General features: G+C 36.0%; 3 protein-coding genes across 3 annotated transcripts; 2 read left to right on the top strand and 1 right to left on the bottom strand.

The window, feature by feature from the left end:
- Positions 1-1,014: 1,014 nt before the first annotated feature.
- LOAG_02213 (hypothetical protein) lies at positions 1,015-1,731 on the top strand (the record flags this gene model as incomplete). The annotated part of the gene is made up of 2 exons (XM_003137751.1): positions 1,015-1,090; positions 1,376-1,731. The coding sequence occupies 2 exons, from the start codon at positions 1,015-1,017 to the stop codon at positions 1,729-1,731; spliced, it is 432 nt and encodes a 143-aa protein (XP_003137799.1).
- A 4,208-nt stretch (positions 1,732-5,939) lies between these two features.
- LOAG_02212 (hypothetical protein) lies at positions 5,940-8,607 on the bottom strand (the record flags this gene model as incomplete). The annotated part of the gene is made up of 8 exons (XM_003137750.1): positions 5,940-6,160; positions 6,405-6,539; positions 6,728-6,841; positions 6,923-7,057; positions 7,182-7,271; positions 7,699-7,798; positions 7,987-8,151; positions 8,551-8,607. The coding sequence occupies 8 exons, from the start codon at positions 8,605-8,607 to the stop codon at positions 5,940-5,942; spliced, it is 1,017 nt and encodes a 338-aa protein (XP_003137798.1).
- A 4,083-nt stretch (positions 8,608-12,690) lies between these two features.
- Positions 12,691-13,570, top strand: LOAG_02211 (hypothetical protein; the record flags this gene model as incomplete). The annotated part of the gene is made up of 2 exons (XM_003137749.1): positions 12,691-12,709; positions 12,891-13,570. 2 exons carry the CDS (start codon positions 12,691-12,693, stop codon positions 13,568-13,570), a joined length of 699 nt encoding a protein of 232 aa, XP_003137797.1.
- Positions 13,571-13,620: the final 50 nt, after the last annotated feature.

Below are 13,620 nucleotides of genomic sequence, written 5' to 3'. Positions count from 1 at the left end.
TAATGAAAGACAGAGGTTGAGGGTTAAACATAGATACACATAAATATTAGGAGGAAATTGGGGGAGTTGAAAGACACTGTCATCTTGAGCAGCAGAGCCAAGTTGATGTCAATTACCCTCAACGAAGGCAAAGTTGCTCATGACAAACGTGCCACTGGACAAAGCCATAAGTCTGTCGGATCACACCACCCCACATCTTCGAATGACCTCTGTCAATCCTGAACTTATGACCCTTAATCGTCATCAACTCACCTCTCACCTATTTGCCATTCAGCGCCGCCCATTCATTCATCCGCAAATGAGAACCACAACACCACAGAATCATTGTTTCCGTTCCCATGTGTATGTGTATGTTGTGCGCGTACAGACATGAGCTGCCCAGCTATTTAAATAGCGTTGACCTTTTGACCCATAAGATTGTCCATAGGACAAGCTTTCCCAATTTCAAAATGTCCTGACAAAAAAATCGGCTATTTCCTTCCCATCGCAGTTTAGAAGTTCATAGATTCTTTGATGACAGGACGATCCAAACATTCCTTCGATTTATCCTGCCTTCCAATGCTAACTCCAACTTTCAAATGAACGGCAACACACAACGACTCCAATAAAGCGAACTAAACTTAAAGAATATGAAGGGAATAGAAGGAAGCTATACCCATCTATCCACATTTCTCTTCCTTTCTCTGTGGCTGGTGAAAAAGATGGTCATTAAACTTAAAGGAATATTGGTAATCTGAATAATTACTAAATCATGGACCTAATATTGCATGTAACACTCTTCACATCAACGAAGCAAATCAATAAGCAGTCAGCAATTTCGCAGTGGAACTGACAGATGGCATTGAACTCTGCTAAACAGTCATTCCAGTCATCCAGCTCGAAGGGACCTGACCTTGACTTTGCTCTCGACAATCAATAAGAACACAATTTCGGATTAAATATGTCGCTCAAATCGACGATAGCGCTGAAAGAACCATTTGATTGGGTCAGATCACACGCAGTGTCCTGTAGGAAATGAATACTATGAAAGCATTGATCTGCTTACTAAATGGCAAAGGGTGCAGACGGATAACCAAAGAAGAGGATCAATGTTAGCCATATGCCTCACCTCACTGAAGATGACCGTTTCTCGGACATAATTCATCCCCTCGTCCTCTTTCATAATCTTTGCTTTTCGCTGTATGAATAATTTTATTGGTTACTCTTTATGGTGCTTATAGTTTATCCAATTTAGCAGAACTGCCAAGTTGCAAAGTTCGAAGAAAGCAAAAAATGTCCTTACATGGAATCAATGAGACATTTTTTACACATAGACACTAGGCTGAGAAAACTCACAAAGTCGAATGAATCAGAATCAGTCCAAATATTATTTCAGTCTATGACGACACATCATCCAAAAAAGCAGGAATAAGCAGAAAGGATGGGAAGGCGTTAGAGCACATTCCTTTGCAGCCTGGAAATACAAGCCACAATAGCGAAAAAGAGCACAAGTATAACAAATTCTTGGCTTGGACCAAGATGGACAGGGAGATAAATGAACGATATGCAATGATTTTTGGAGCTCCAATACTTCCTATAGAATGTAACTCTTCCCTTCCTGGACACTCGGAAACCAAATCTGTTCAATACACAATTAAGACAGATACTCATGAATTTTGTAATCACCTTGGCACAGACCAACGAGATAAAATCACGGTAGAAAGTCTGTGGCATGTACCTAAGCATATATGAGGAGCTAATCAACAAAAAGTGAATTAAAAAAAGTGTACGCCAAACAGATGTGAATTATTTATAATTTGGGCAGTCCCCTTTGTTGTTACAGCATATCCAGGATAAAAAGAGGAAAATGATCTCGAAACACGTGAGATGAAATGTGCGGGTGGAGAGAATGTTGCTGACCTTATCATCACAATAATATGCAACCAGTCCACGAATACGGAATATAAAAATATTTGGGAGAGAAATATGGTTACTTCGCAATGCGACAAGAAAGCTGGATGGCCTATTCATTCACTGAATGTTAAGCGCACATGAAGGTACGAGGTTCAGTGTTCAGTGTGACTTCAATGAGATAATTTCAATTCACTTTTTAAGTTATACGACACGGTGAGTTTTTAGAACGTATTTTTGTCGGTGACACAGAAATGACTCGTAGGTGAGTCTTTTAAAAACTTCACTACTCAATGTCGAGTACCAGTCCATAATCCCAAAAATTTGTTGAACTGCCAGCTTTACACAGCCCGTTCATTTATTCATTATTTCTTGAACAGATGGTTGCTATTTCTCCTCTTGCCTACCCTACGACCGGTGGCAAATTCAACGATGTTAAGCTAAGGTTCAAAGAGCAACTGAATTAAAAACTTATGAAGAAAATTAAGGGTGCAAATGTAAAGGACAGTGAAACAGGAAGCAGATCGCATAGCGAGCAGATGTACCAAAAAGCTTGGTCATATACAATAGGAAAAACATTTGCAATAATCCTGATCTTGCGTATTACAGTATCCGTCCGTAGATAATAACTAAAATCAGTATATTCACTACGCCGACAAGTCCAGCTCTTCTTTTCTTTTCAAAACAGCACTCACATTCATCCCAATATTGATAACATTCACCTACTTCTACAGCAAACAACATGAACTAAGCCTACAGAAACCGAACGCACTGATAATAGTTAATATTTATTTGTAAGTGCAGCAAACATATAGGAACATTATGATATGAAGCTTCTAACTCCTATGAAGAAGAAGCATTAAGCGACCACCTTTGTTAGCAATTTTAAAGAGTTATGGCAGATTAGACAGACCATAAATTTTAACAGTGCAACTAGACCGATGGAAAATGCGACACAAAAACTAGTTCCCACAAGGAGTACAGGGTAGTAAATAAATGCGACTGCCCCCACTCAGTACTCATTCTTTTCACGAGTATTCACAATTACTACTCTGACAAAAGACAGAAGAAGTCACGCAGAGCAACATTTGCTCTGTTTTTCCTGTCACTTCCCTTTCAGTTCACTTCTTGAGATTTATAAAAATCCAGGTAAAACGAGAGAAGCAGCAGTTGCTATTAAAGTGCTAAACTAAACCATACAAAACACAAACAATAACAACACAATGCAAACTCAAATTCAGCAATAGCGAGCCATACATGGCAATGTGAGACCCGGATACAGTAATTGTAGAACTGTTAGGAGGAAAGCAGGTACTGATTCACTGGATGGATACATTTGAGAACAAAGGGAACAAAGCGGTTGTTGAGAGTAAAGAGTAAGGAGGAAGTGAAAGAAGAGCATGAAATCCTTGTGGCTGAAGTTACATCCTCAACAATGATGCACAAGAGGTACAACGTGACCTCACGTGTAATTGGAGATCTCATGAGCTATAGTATTAACCTGTTACTTTCTCCTCCCTCACTTCCTTACCTCCTAATTCGTTCCTTTTCGATCAGAGTCTTGGAAATAAGCATTCAAAATCTATAAGGACGCGCATACGGTGTGGGCAACGAAGCAGTGCTATTTTATGCATGTGTATGTCCTATGTACATGCATGACACTGCATGCCTGCTCGTCATAATTTGCAATTAATCACACGAATCGAAATGTTATCCACCAATTGCCGTTTGCTGACGAGGGTCGATAGCTTGCAGGAGAGGGTGTATCACATCCAGGATTAGGCTGCTATTGCTCTTGCTGTTGGTGCTGCTGCTGTTGTTGCATATCAAAAGGCATTCATCGAATTCAGTGGCATTTTGAGTAGACAGAGAAAAAAATTGGCTAGACATTACCCCAAGCAGTATGGCCATTAGATGACCATATGGGGGAATAGGGAGGGGGGAATTGACGGAATTCAAAAATGAATCTAATGATAGGAGTGATCATGGCTGCGGCTTAACATGCTGCTGTTTTCACCACAGTAATTTTTCAGTAACTATTACCAAGGGGGGGAGAGGAGGGAGGGAGGAGGTTCACATAATCACAACATGTGTTGTAACCGTTGTTGTTGAATTTATTAATTGTGGTGAAAGTTGCAGCATGTTTAGTTATATCCATAACCACCCGTATCTTTCAATTCATTTTTGAATTAGCCTCGTTAGAAGTTGACGCATATTATGCGTCCAACAGTTTATGATGTGAAAATGATACGTCCGATCAAGCTTGAAATCTTCTTGTTAAGATATGGGGAATAATAGTGGTAGTATTGTAACCAGCATTTCTCTGTTAATTTTGTTATTGCTTAATGTTACTGTCTAATGAGCTGTTAATAGAAGTAGCGTTCTGGCGTTCGTGTAAATGCTCGAAACCCTGGAATTTTCGATAGCGACTGAGCCAGTCTTTCTTCTTTATTCATGAATCAATATTCAAGGTTGAAGGAATAAATCGAGAACATTCAGTCTGATTATATAGGGCGTGAATGGGTAACCCTGGTACTGCTATTTGGACAATGTAATAACCATTGTGTTGTAACCAATGCACACCAACACATCAACAACCACTTGACTTCTTTTACTCGATGGGAGGCTGTATAGAATTGTTAATAATAAAGTGAGAGTGGTGTGTAGCCTCAGCAACATACTAATTCGGTGACCTAGATGTATACTTAATCACAGCAACAGTTCATTATTGTCATCTGTTACTCGGAAGAGGTCATTATTGAATTATTTTTTTAGGCAAACTTTCTCTGCTCCATTTTGAATTTCACCCCTGTTCATTTACTTGAGGCAGAATTTGAGTAGATTTAAGTAGTTTAATCATAAATGATGTACAACTATTTTAATTTAAAATTTGGGAGAGAAAGGGAAGGTTAATTTGAACGGAGGCAAAGACTAATTAAAAAAGGATTAGCGGTGGTTTAGTTTTTTCTCTTCCCTCTTCGTTTTCATTCAAATTTTCAACTATGGAAAAGAATTTTATGCACATCAAATTATAAATGTGATGAATCCATATCCGAAACCTTATTCATTTATACGTAGCAAGTTAGAAAGATGTTCTCCAGGGTTGTTAAGAGATAGCTATAGAGTGACAATCCAGAATGTAGCTTTATTATAAGGCATAAGCTTAGGAAATTTGGATACCATTTACACATTGCGCAGTATCCAGCTGAGCGATACTGCGCAATGTGTAACGAACAGTTACTGCTCCAATGACAATATATTGCGACGATAATATTGTTTCTACCGCTGTTAGTTTCCCATTCATGCATTATTTATGATGCAAAATCCAAACCACCAAGTAAATTGCTCAGCAAAGAAATATTTTACGAATATTTTGGAAGCACATCATCTATTTAATGTTTTAAATGAAGCTAAGAGATGAACGAAGGATGAAATTTTGAAAAAAAAAGACAATGTCATTAAAGCACTTTTGTAATTTTACTTTGGTAAAAAGATCTAGTAGTTACTAAGGAGTAACTCCTATGGTTGATAATTTACTTGTAAAAGTTGTTTCTGGACATCAGCATCGCAAAGACAGCGAAAACTATTTTGAGCAATCAAACTTAACCAGTTGAAAAAAACAATTTCGGCCAGAATTGGTCTAAAGCTCAAAATAAGATTCAGATCATTTTATTGTCAAACTCTTTTTGACAGTTGGAAAGAATTGTGACGATGACATTCTGACAGCAGCACTAGGCAAGCTGTCAAATACTGATTTCAACAAATCATTTCTTAAGCATACTATTTTGTATGGCTCAAACATTATGCACCTGCTTGTCTTCATGTCAGGGTTACCTGACCTTACTTATTCCTTCAGTTTTTCTAATCAACGAGTCATATTTCATTCCGATAACTTTATTCTCGCAGAAACGCAACCCAAACTGTTTTCTACTATGCAGAGAGCGGATTCAGTTACAAAAATTATCAGCATAACAATTCGAATCCATCTTCAATTATTGTTAAATGTTTGCAGAGAACTGATGAAATGCTGATTATGCGCATTACGACCGCTAATGATTTATTGAATTACGTACAGTTGTTGTTGATAATGATTCTGGGAATGATGGAGGCAATACAACTGGTGAATGGATCAGAAGCGGTGAATTAAGATTATAACGTGATGATTTCCGACTAGTTGGTTGGTTGGAATACACGATTGCGCATATGGGTGCTTTCTGAAGTGTTTCAGGTGGCGGCGAATCTAACGCCATTATTACTTGGATACGCCTCACTGCAACATGCGTATTAATTAATTACCTCCTGTTAATACATATTTCAGTCATAATTTTCTTAGCCTGAAAATTAAAGTTATCATAATGTTTGTAAGCTATTGTGTAAAAGAACAAAATAATATAAGTTTTCTTTGTTTCATATAAGTTTTTTGTACGGTTGACCTTTCCCTTGCTACACTGTTTATAATTAACTAATTATTAGCCATTCATAATTTTTTGTGAAAGATACCGCGGAAAACTAACATTGCGCTTCAAGACCTGGTACGATTTTCATTTTGTCAAGTGCAGTTGGAAAGCGTCGGAAATAAAGAAATGCATGACAACAGGCACACATTTGTAGTGGTAGAAAAGATAACGAAGTAAAGAAGAATGAATACCCTGAAAATGATAGGATAAGCGATTAGAGCTTTTTTATTACTTGTTTAAATATAAGTACACACCTGTTAAAAATGTGTGCATAGATGTGCACACACTAATACACCGTACGTACCTTTTTACCTTCTTAACCTACGATAGATACTCAAATAAAACATGAGCAGTAAGTAAAAAAGAGACAAACAAGTTACCGTATACAAAACTAAATTTAGATGGTTCGCCAGCTGCATTCGGTTTCATTCGTGGCGCTAACTCATCGTCAACAACGCAAACGAACTGTAGGACACCAACCAGGACGACAAGGCCTGAAAATGTTTTAGTTTCAGTTTAAAATTTATGGCGTGCATTGAAACTGATTCATTTTGTTGGGAGATGACGAAATTTACCTCCGAAAATGTACATTATTGCGGCAAGAAGTGTTTTTGAGCTGCGTTTTATATGACCAATGAGACCGAAATAAAATGCCATGTAACAGATGGTGACACCAATAATATGCATTGAGGTAGGCAATGCGAGACGCCCTGAAAGTATTCTATGCAGATATTTCGTAAAAAAATGACAGTTGTGGACGATATAAATGTAGTTAGAATCATGCATGCAGTATATGAGCCAAAATTAGCTAATTAACGATGGGTTAAAGTGTACCTTCAATAGCGAGTGTTGCAGAACTAAATTCCGTTAGATCTTTTCCAGTAAGGATTGGGTTCCAATAACACTGATATGCCGCTTCTTCAGCTGAAAATGAGCAAACAAGAAACAGCAAGTAATGAAGGCGTTACATCATTTGAAAAATTCTCTTAAAAGTGAAGATATCGGGCCGATCCCAAGTTATGATTACTCTCAAGTTATCATCTGTAAGGAAGCATGAGAGTTTTGGGATCTCTTGCAAAGTTGAAAGCTACGCGAAATTCAAAATGAATTGTTTGAAAATGGGTGTAATTCTCAAGTGACAAACACTTTTTCTTGCTGTCAGACAATATACATCAAATACCGTGAAAGCCACAGCACTAAAAGTGATACAGCCAAACAATTTATATGTTCAAATAAATTCTTGATAGGGGCACGATAGATTTATAACGGTACTAAGTTGCGAATGCTGTAGAAAAGCAATTTCGAATGACTTTTTTCAGTCTTGAATGGAAGGAAGTAAATTCGATTCTACTTGATAAGTATGATCGAACATCTTCAGCAGCCGTGCTCTCTTCTCCTTTGTGCTCACGACACATTACAAAATAACCTGCATTGTAGAGAAAAATAGTATCCTGAAAAAAGTGACAGCATAGTGATTTTTTTGAAATTATATTTTGAAAAAAAGATGAGGAGTTATGGTAAGATAAAAGATTTTGGTTAAAATGAAGGTTGAAAAAGGACGTAAATAAAAATAAAGTTAAGTTTCAAACAATGCGATGTTAGACATGAGTTCAAAACTTCATAAGAATGATATATGCACCATCAAATCTCCATTTTCATTTGTTTTATTGTATGGTCGCGGTTCAGTAACGTATACCCATCCATTTGTTGCCAGTGGTATTGATTGTAAAGCGCTAACAAAAAGTCCAAGAAATGAACCAAAAGTCCACAACAGCGGATCCGTACATCTTGCTGCGATCACAACCTGAACAGAATCTCATCTGCATATCTTATCTCGAGTAAAAGAAGGACAATAAAAAGGCCTAGATTATTAAAATAATAAAAAGATTCAGATAGGCCATACTACGATGGGACTTATACTACTTGCATGTCGAGAAAATAATCCACTTCCATTGGGCAATAAATTCTGCGCAAAAAGTATGTACTGTAGATACCAGCAAATGATGTTCGAAAAAACTAAATATGATGCAATAAAGAAATTTAATATTAATATGATAGAAAAGTTGACAGAAAGCAAGGTTGCCTGTGAAAGACGTTTTGAAAGTCTTTGTTGTCCATGAGCAATTGGCCGTTGTGAGAAGCCAACATCATCAAGAAATGCACTTCTTCGAACATGTTTCATATGCCTAAATATTGAAATTACTTTAAAATGTCTTGCATAGATGCACTCAAAAAATGTTCGTCCCGCAGCTTCTACCATTGTACTTTTAATGCGTTCTAGTTTTGCAATTTTCGTTTACTTTTATGTCATGATAAAGGGAAAGAGCAATAATTAAACATTCATGGATTACATAAGGTAGTCAATCTAACTCTTCCATTATTAAATATCTCGAACGCGACCGATGCGAATATTAAATGTCTGAAGATTCAACATAATCATTTATGGTATCATCTCAAAAATGGTGAGTGCATTCTGACCTGAAAATTTATCTTCGAAGTATCATATCAAGCAAAAGCTAACTCACAAACATAGAAATGATCTAAATGAAAATTTCCAGGAAAGACACATTAGATCAAGTGAAGAAGCCATTAAAGTATTGGAAAAAAAGTCATTCATTTGCATACAATTTCAATCAGCATGACGGAATTAAGGGAAAGAGAAGAAAGAAAAAAAAGGAGACAAGAATTTCGGTTTAATGACTTGAAACTTAGCGGGTATAAGTTAGGAAACGGATTTGATGAAATTTCCAAAGGCGCATACCCTGTTAAATATGAACATGCAGAAAAAAATAAAAGTATTTGTTGCTTCATTGGTCCAAATAAAACCTTCTTACTCTCCAATACTTCAGGGAGCGTTCAGTATAAATAAGGGAAATATGTAACGGAAGATAAAGTAGAAAATGAAATTGCAGTAGGAGGGGAATCTGCTCATTAATTGAATCACCAGCCAGTTCCACGCTTCGTTTATCTAATGCCTCGAAAAAAGCTTCCATAAGTTTTATTCACAATTTATCACTGCACTAATTTAATAACAACTTTAATTATAGCACTCAATAATCAATCATAACAATACGAAAGTTAGTGTGATAAAGAAGAGGAAATTTCTCCGTGTACAGACCACGTAATGGATAAATGAACGAAAGTGTGAGAGATAGGTGAGTACGCGATTTTATTTTTTTTTGATTCATAGAATATTTTTTACAGCATATATCAATAATAAAAATAATACAGAGTCATTATCGACATTTAGTATGCACCATATGTCGGCAGTAATCCTGATTTGTATTGCAAGTAACTTTAGTATGTAAAAAGTTTGCAGATTTAAGGCTGAACAAATATTTCACTTCTGAGAACAACATATCCTAAAAGAACTTCTAAATTTGGAAGAAGATTTGGGTAAAAGATTGAAGGGTTGCTGTTAAGTATGGATGTAATTTTCATGAACAGCAATAACATCATCAGCAGAAAAAGATATTGGTGCTCTAAAGTAATCGCTTGAAAAAGCTTATAAACTGAAGGGCACAATATCCAAAGATATGACATACAACGTATACGGAACTGCTAACATTCATTTCAATAAAAGGTTGTTATTCCATTTAGAGATGGATATGGACGTGAGTGTATGTTTGTATAAGTCTTTGCATGCCTCTGCTGTCATTGGTCTCATTGGCACACATTATTATTGACAAGTCGATTTTCCTGGAAGGCAATTCTACTAAGTAAGGACCGTAGAGGAAGCACTTGAGAGACTGCACATCCATCTTTCAGAAAGTACCGTTGTACCTTATCCAAGTTCGACAGTGTACAGATTTTAAATTTCTTTCAGTTCATAGCGATGTCAGATATATACTGCCAATCAAACATTATGGGTTTACCATTAAAAAGAAGTAACCATGAAGGATACTGAAACGAAAACTTGGAAAGAGTCATAGTTACAAAAGTCTCGGTGATTTTCAAAGTGACACTCACGACTTCACCAGAACTTTCTAGCTCCATATCTCATCCGTTCTCTCAGCATTATTCTTTGTTATATGTGGATAGTCACTTTGCATATTATTAAAGTGCAGAAGCTATTTTCGTATTACAGCTAAAAAAAAAGGATGTTTTTTCAAACCTTGTTTAGTAACATTTTGCTATGAGTCAGGTCTACATTTTTCCAGAAAAAAAAAAGCAAGCAAAATAAACAAAGATAGGTGGCGCAATTTCCTAAGTATTGCACGATCAATTACTTTTAAAATATTAGACTTCTTTGTTTCCATATTCCATGGAAAAAAGAATTTTATACAAATCACTGCTCTTCTTTTTTTTTAACTTTTTCTTTACAATAAATGCGCGATATTTCAGCGCAAAAATGTTGCTATCTTTTCGAAAATGTTGTTTCCGGTTGATGATACACTGTGATATTTTGCTTTCTTCGGCAAAATGTCTTCCTTTTTTGTAAGCAAAAAATTGCTTACAAAAAGCCCTTTCCTCCAGACAACCATTATTTCTTCAAAGTTGAGGCATGGAAAAAATGAATTTGCTAGTGCTAATGTTACTGTTTGCCAATTCGACTGCTTGGGCACGTAAGTTCTACTTGGCTAATTACTCTAATCAATAACATATCCATTTTAACATTATAAAATGCATTCAGAGAATCTACAAATACCAAAAAAAGTCAAATTTCATCTTTTCCCTTGGTCATTGAAAGTCTTTTAAAATCTTAAAACAATTCCGACATGCATTTAATGTTTCGAGCAACTCGTTGTTCTGGGACTTTGTTGTATTTTTGCTATAATTATTGTCGTTTATGATTATTTTAGCTGTATTAATAAGCAATTACAGTACAGATTTAATGATCTTTTTTTTAACATAAGTATAATTCTGTGCTACTCTTTCCAACAGTTTGTATTCAGATATATAATAAAATGAGATAGAAATTTTCCAAAGATAATGATATAATTATCAGAATATTGATATTGTAATAAAGTTTCTCATGCTGGAGAAATCGGTGCAAAAGGAAGGCATCATCTTAATAATCATTAGCAATAAAGTGTCACAACAAAATTTCAATACCCAAAAGTTGGATGATTAAGTTGACGTAGTCACAACAAAGGAAGCAGAACAACACAAAATGTTGTGAGGCAACTGTAAGCGATGATACGTGAAAGAAAGTGTACTGCAGCAGCAAGATGATGCGTTGTTCTACCATCATTCTAAGCCGGAACCTGAACAATACGTAGAAATTTTCTAGATTTCCTACTGGCTTCGTCATCGTCGTGTTGGCAGGTAAAGATGTATCTCACCCTCACTAATTGATTCTCACGATTGGAATTGTATATTACGAGAATTCTGAATTGACGGCACTTGCCGAATGCGATTCTGCTGGATGATAGTTATCGAATCACAAGCTTTTCATTATTGAAGATTCCAGTGACCATATTCCAATCAAAAAACTATCCCAAGAAGACATATTTTATTGCCCTTTTTATCAAGCAACGCTTGTCTTTTAATCAAGCTACAAGCTGAGGTTACCTAATCAAACAGTTAGTCAACAGAAGTAATCAAGATCAAATTCATAAACACTGTTCTTAATTAATGGAAAAAAAATGTCATCCTAATTCAATTATAAGATAGTGTATAAAGAGGTATGGATTTTATAAACTGTAATTCCTGGAAATATTCAAAGCTAGGACGCTTTAAAAATAATATTAAACGAATAAAATTTCAGTATCTTACTGCTGTCCCTTGAACAGTTGCTAAAAATTTTTCAATTTTTTAAAATTCACCCATTTAAAGTTTCTTCAGGTCCGAAAGTTATTGAATCAGGAAGTAAAAATCTGCAACCAAAAGTTGTGAATAGGACAGGTACTTCTCCAATCACTTTTCACAGCAGGAGTTTTCTCAGCAGAATGAAACCATAACTTTTTCTTTATACATTTATATCTCATTCACAACCACTTCCTTTCCGGTTTTAAAACCTTATTTTAGAACATTACAGCTTTTCAGCATGTAATCAACATACTTGCCAGAAAAACCGAAAATTTTTGCTAACGTTGATACAATCGCCACCCCGAGTGATAAATATCGCTGTGGAACCACCAGTAAATATTTTTATTAGGAACACTGATGGTAAGGCATATAATTATTGCCGAATACAACAACCATGCATGAAAATAAATCATAATAAGTCGTCAGCGTAATATGCTGAGAAAATTGAAAGAGCGAAAATTCACTCCCAAGTATTATAGTAATTGTGATTTATATAAAAATTATCTATTATTAAATACTATTGTGAACATTTGCAGAATGCAAGTCCAATCGAGATTGTACAGATGGGAAATTTTGCTGGCATGGGTACTGTATGTCACGTGGTAACCTTGGTGAGACTTTTGTACTGACAACACCATTCTGAAAAATTGTATGCCAATTCATGAGGTTGATTAACATTTCGAATTTTTCACAACAATATTTCTGCAAATTGGATAATATGTCAAACTTTCCAAAAATAAATTATTTAAGTTCTGACTAGAGAATGCTAAAATTACCTGCAAATATGTTTAGGAGATTCCTGTTCAACAGACGATCAATGTTCCTCAGGATTGATATGTAAAAACCGAACTGAATCAAAAGATGGCTTATGCCTTTTTGGCACTACTCTGATTTCTCATCTGGCAAAAAAAAACAAAACTGACAAATCAGAGACATACCCAGACGATTATGTGATTAAAACTGGTGCTACAGTGGAGACCAAGTTGGAAAGTATTTTAACACAAAAGGATGAAGCTGATATCACGAACAAAACAACAAGCGAGTTTACCTCGAATTTCCTAACGGAAAATATAAAAATTGGAAAAACCAAGATAACAGCTCCTCCGCTTTCTGTGAAAGAAACAAATACGTCCAGAGAAATGACGGAGGGATCCGTTTCATTATCAGCTGTAAAGAATAACACTGTGGGCAAAATGACAACGAAAGTCTCTTCATTTCCAGCAACAGAAATTACCACTGAGACGTTTCCTTCATTTCCCGCGATAGAAATTACCGCTGAGAAAATACCGACATTTCCTCTATCTTCCGTGACACAAATTACCGTTGAGGACACATTATCGACGAAAGCTCCTTCATCTCCCGCGACAGAAATCACTATGAGGATACATTATCGACGAAAGTTCCTTCATCTCCAGCGACAGAAATCACTACTGAGGATACATTATCGACGAAAGTTCCTTCATCTCCCATAACAGAAATCACTACTGAGGATACATTATCGACGAAAGTTCCTTCATCTCCC

This window comes from Loa loa, assembly GCF_000183805.2.
Source record: "Loa loa unplaced genomic scaffold supercont3.102, whole genome shotgun sequence".
Classification (NCBI taxonomy): domain Eukaryota; kingdom Metazoa; phylum Nematoda; class Chromadorea; order Rhabditida; family Onchocercidae; genus Loa; species Loa loa.
Note: the sequence above shows the minus strand (reverse complement) of the source record. Positions and strands in the feature narration are given on the sequence as shown.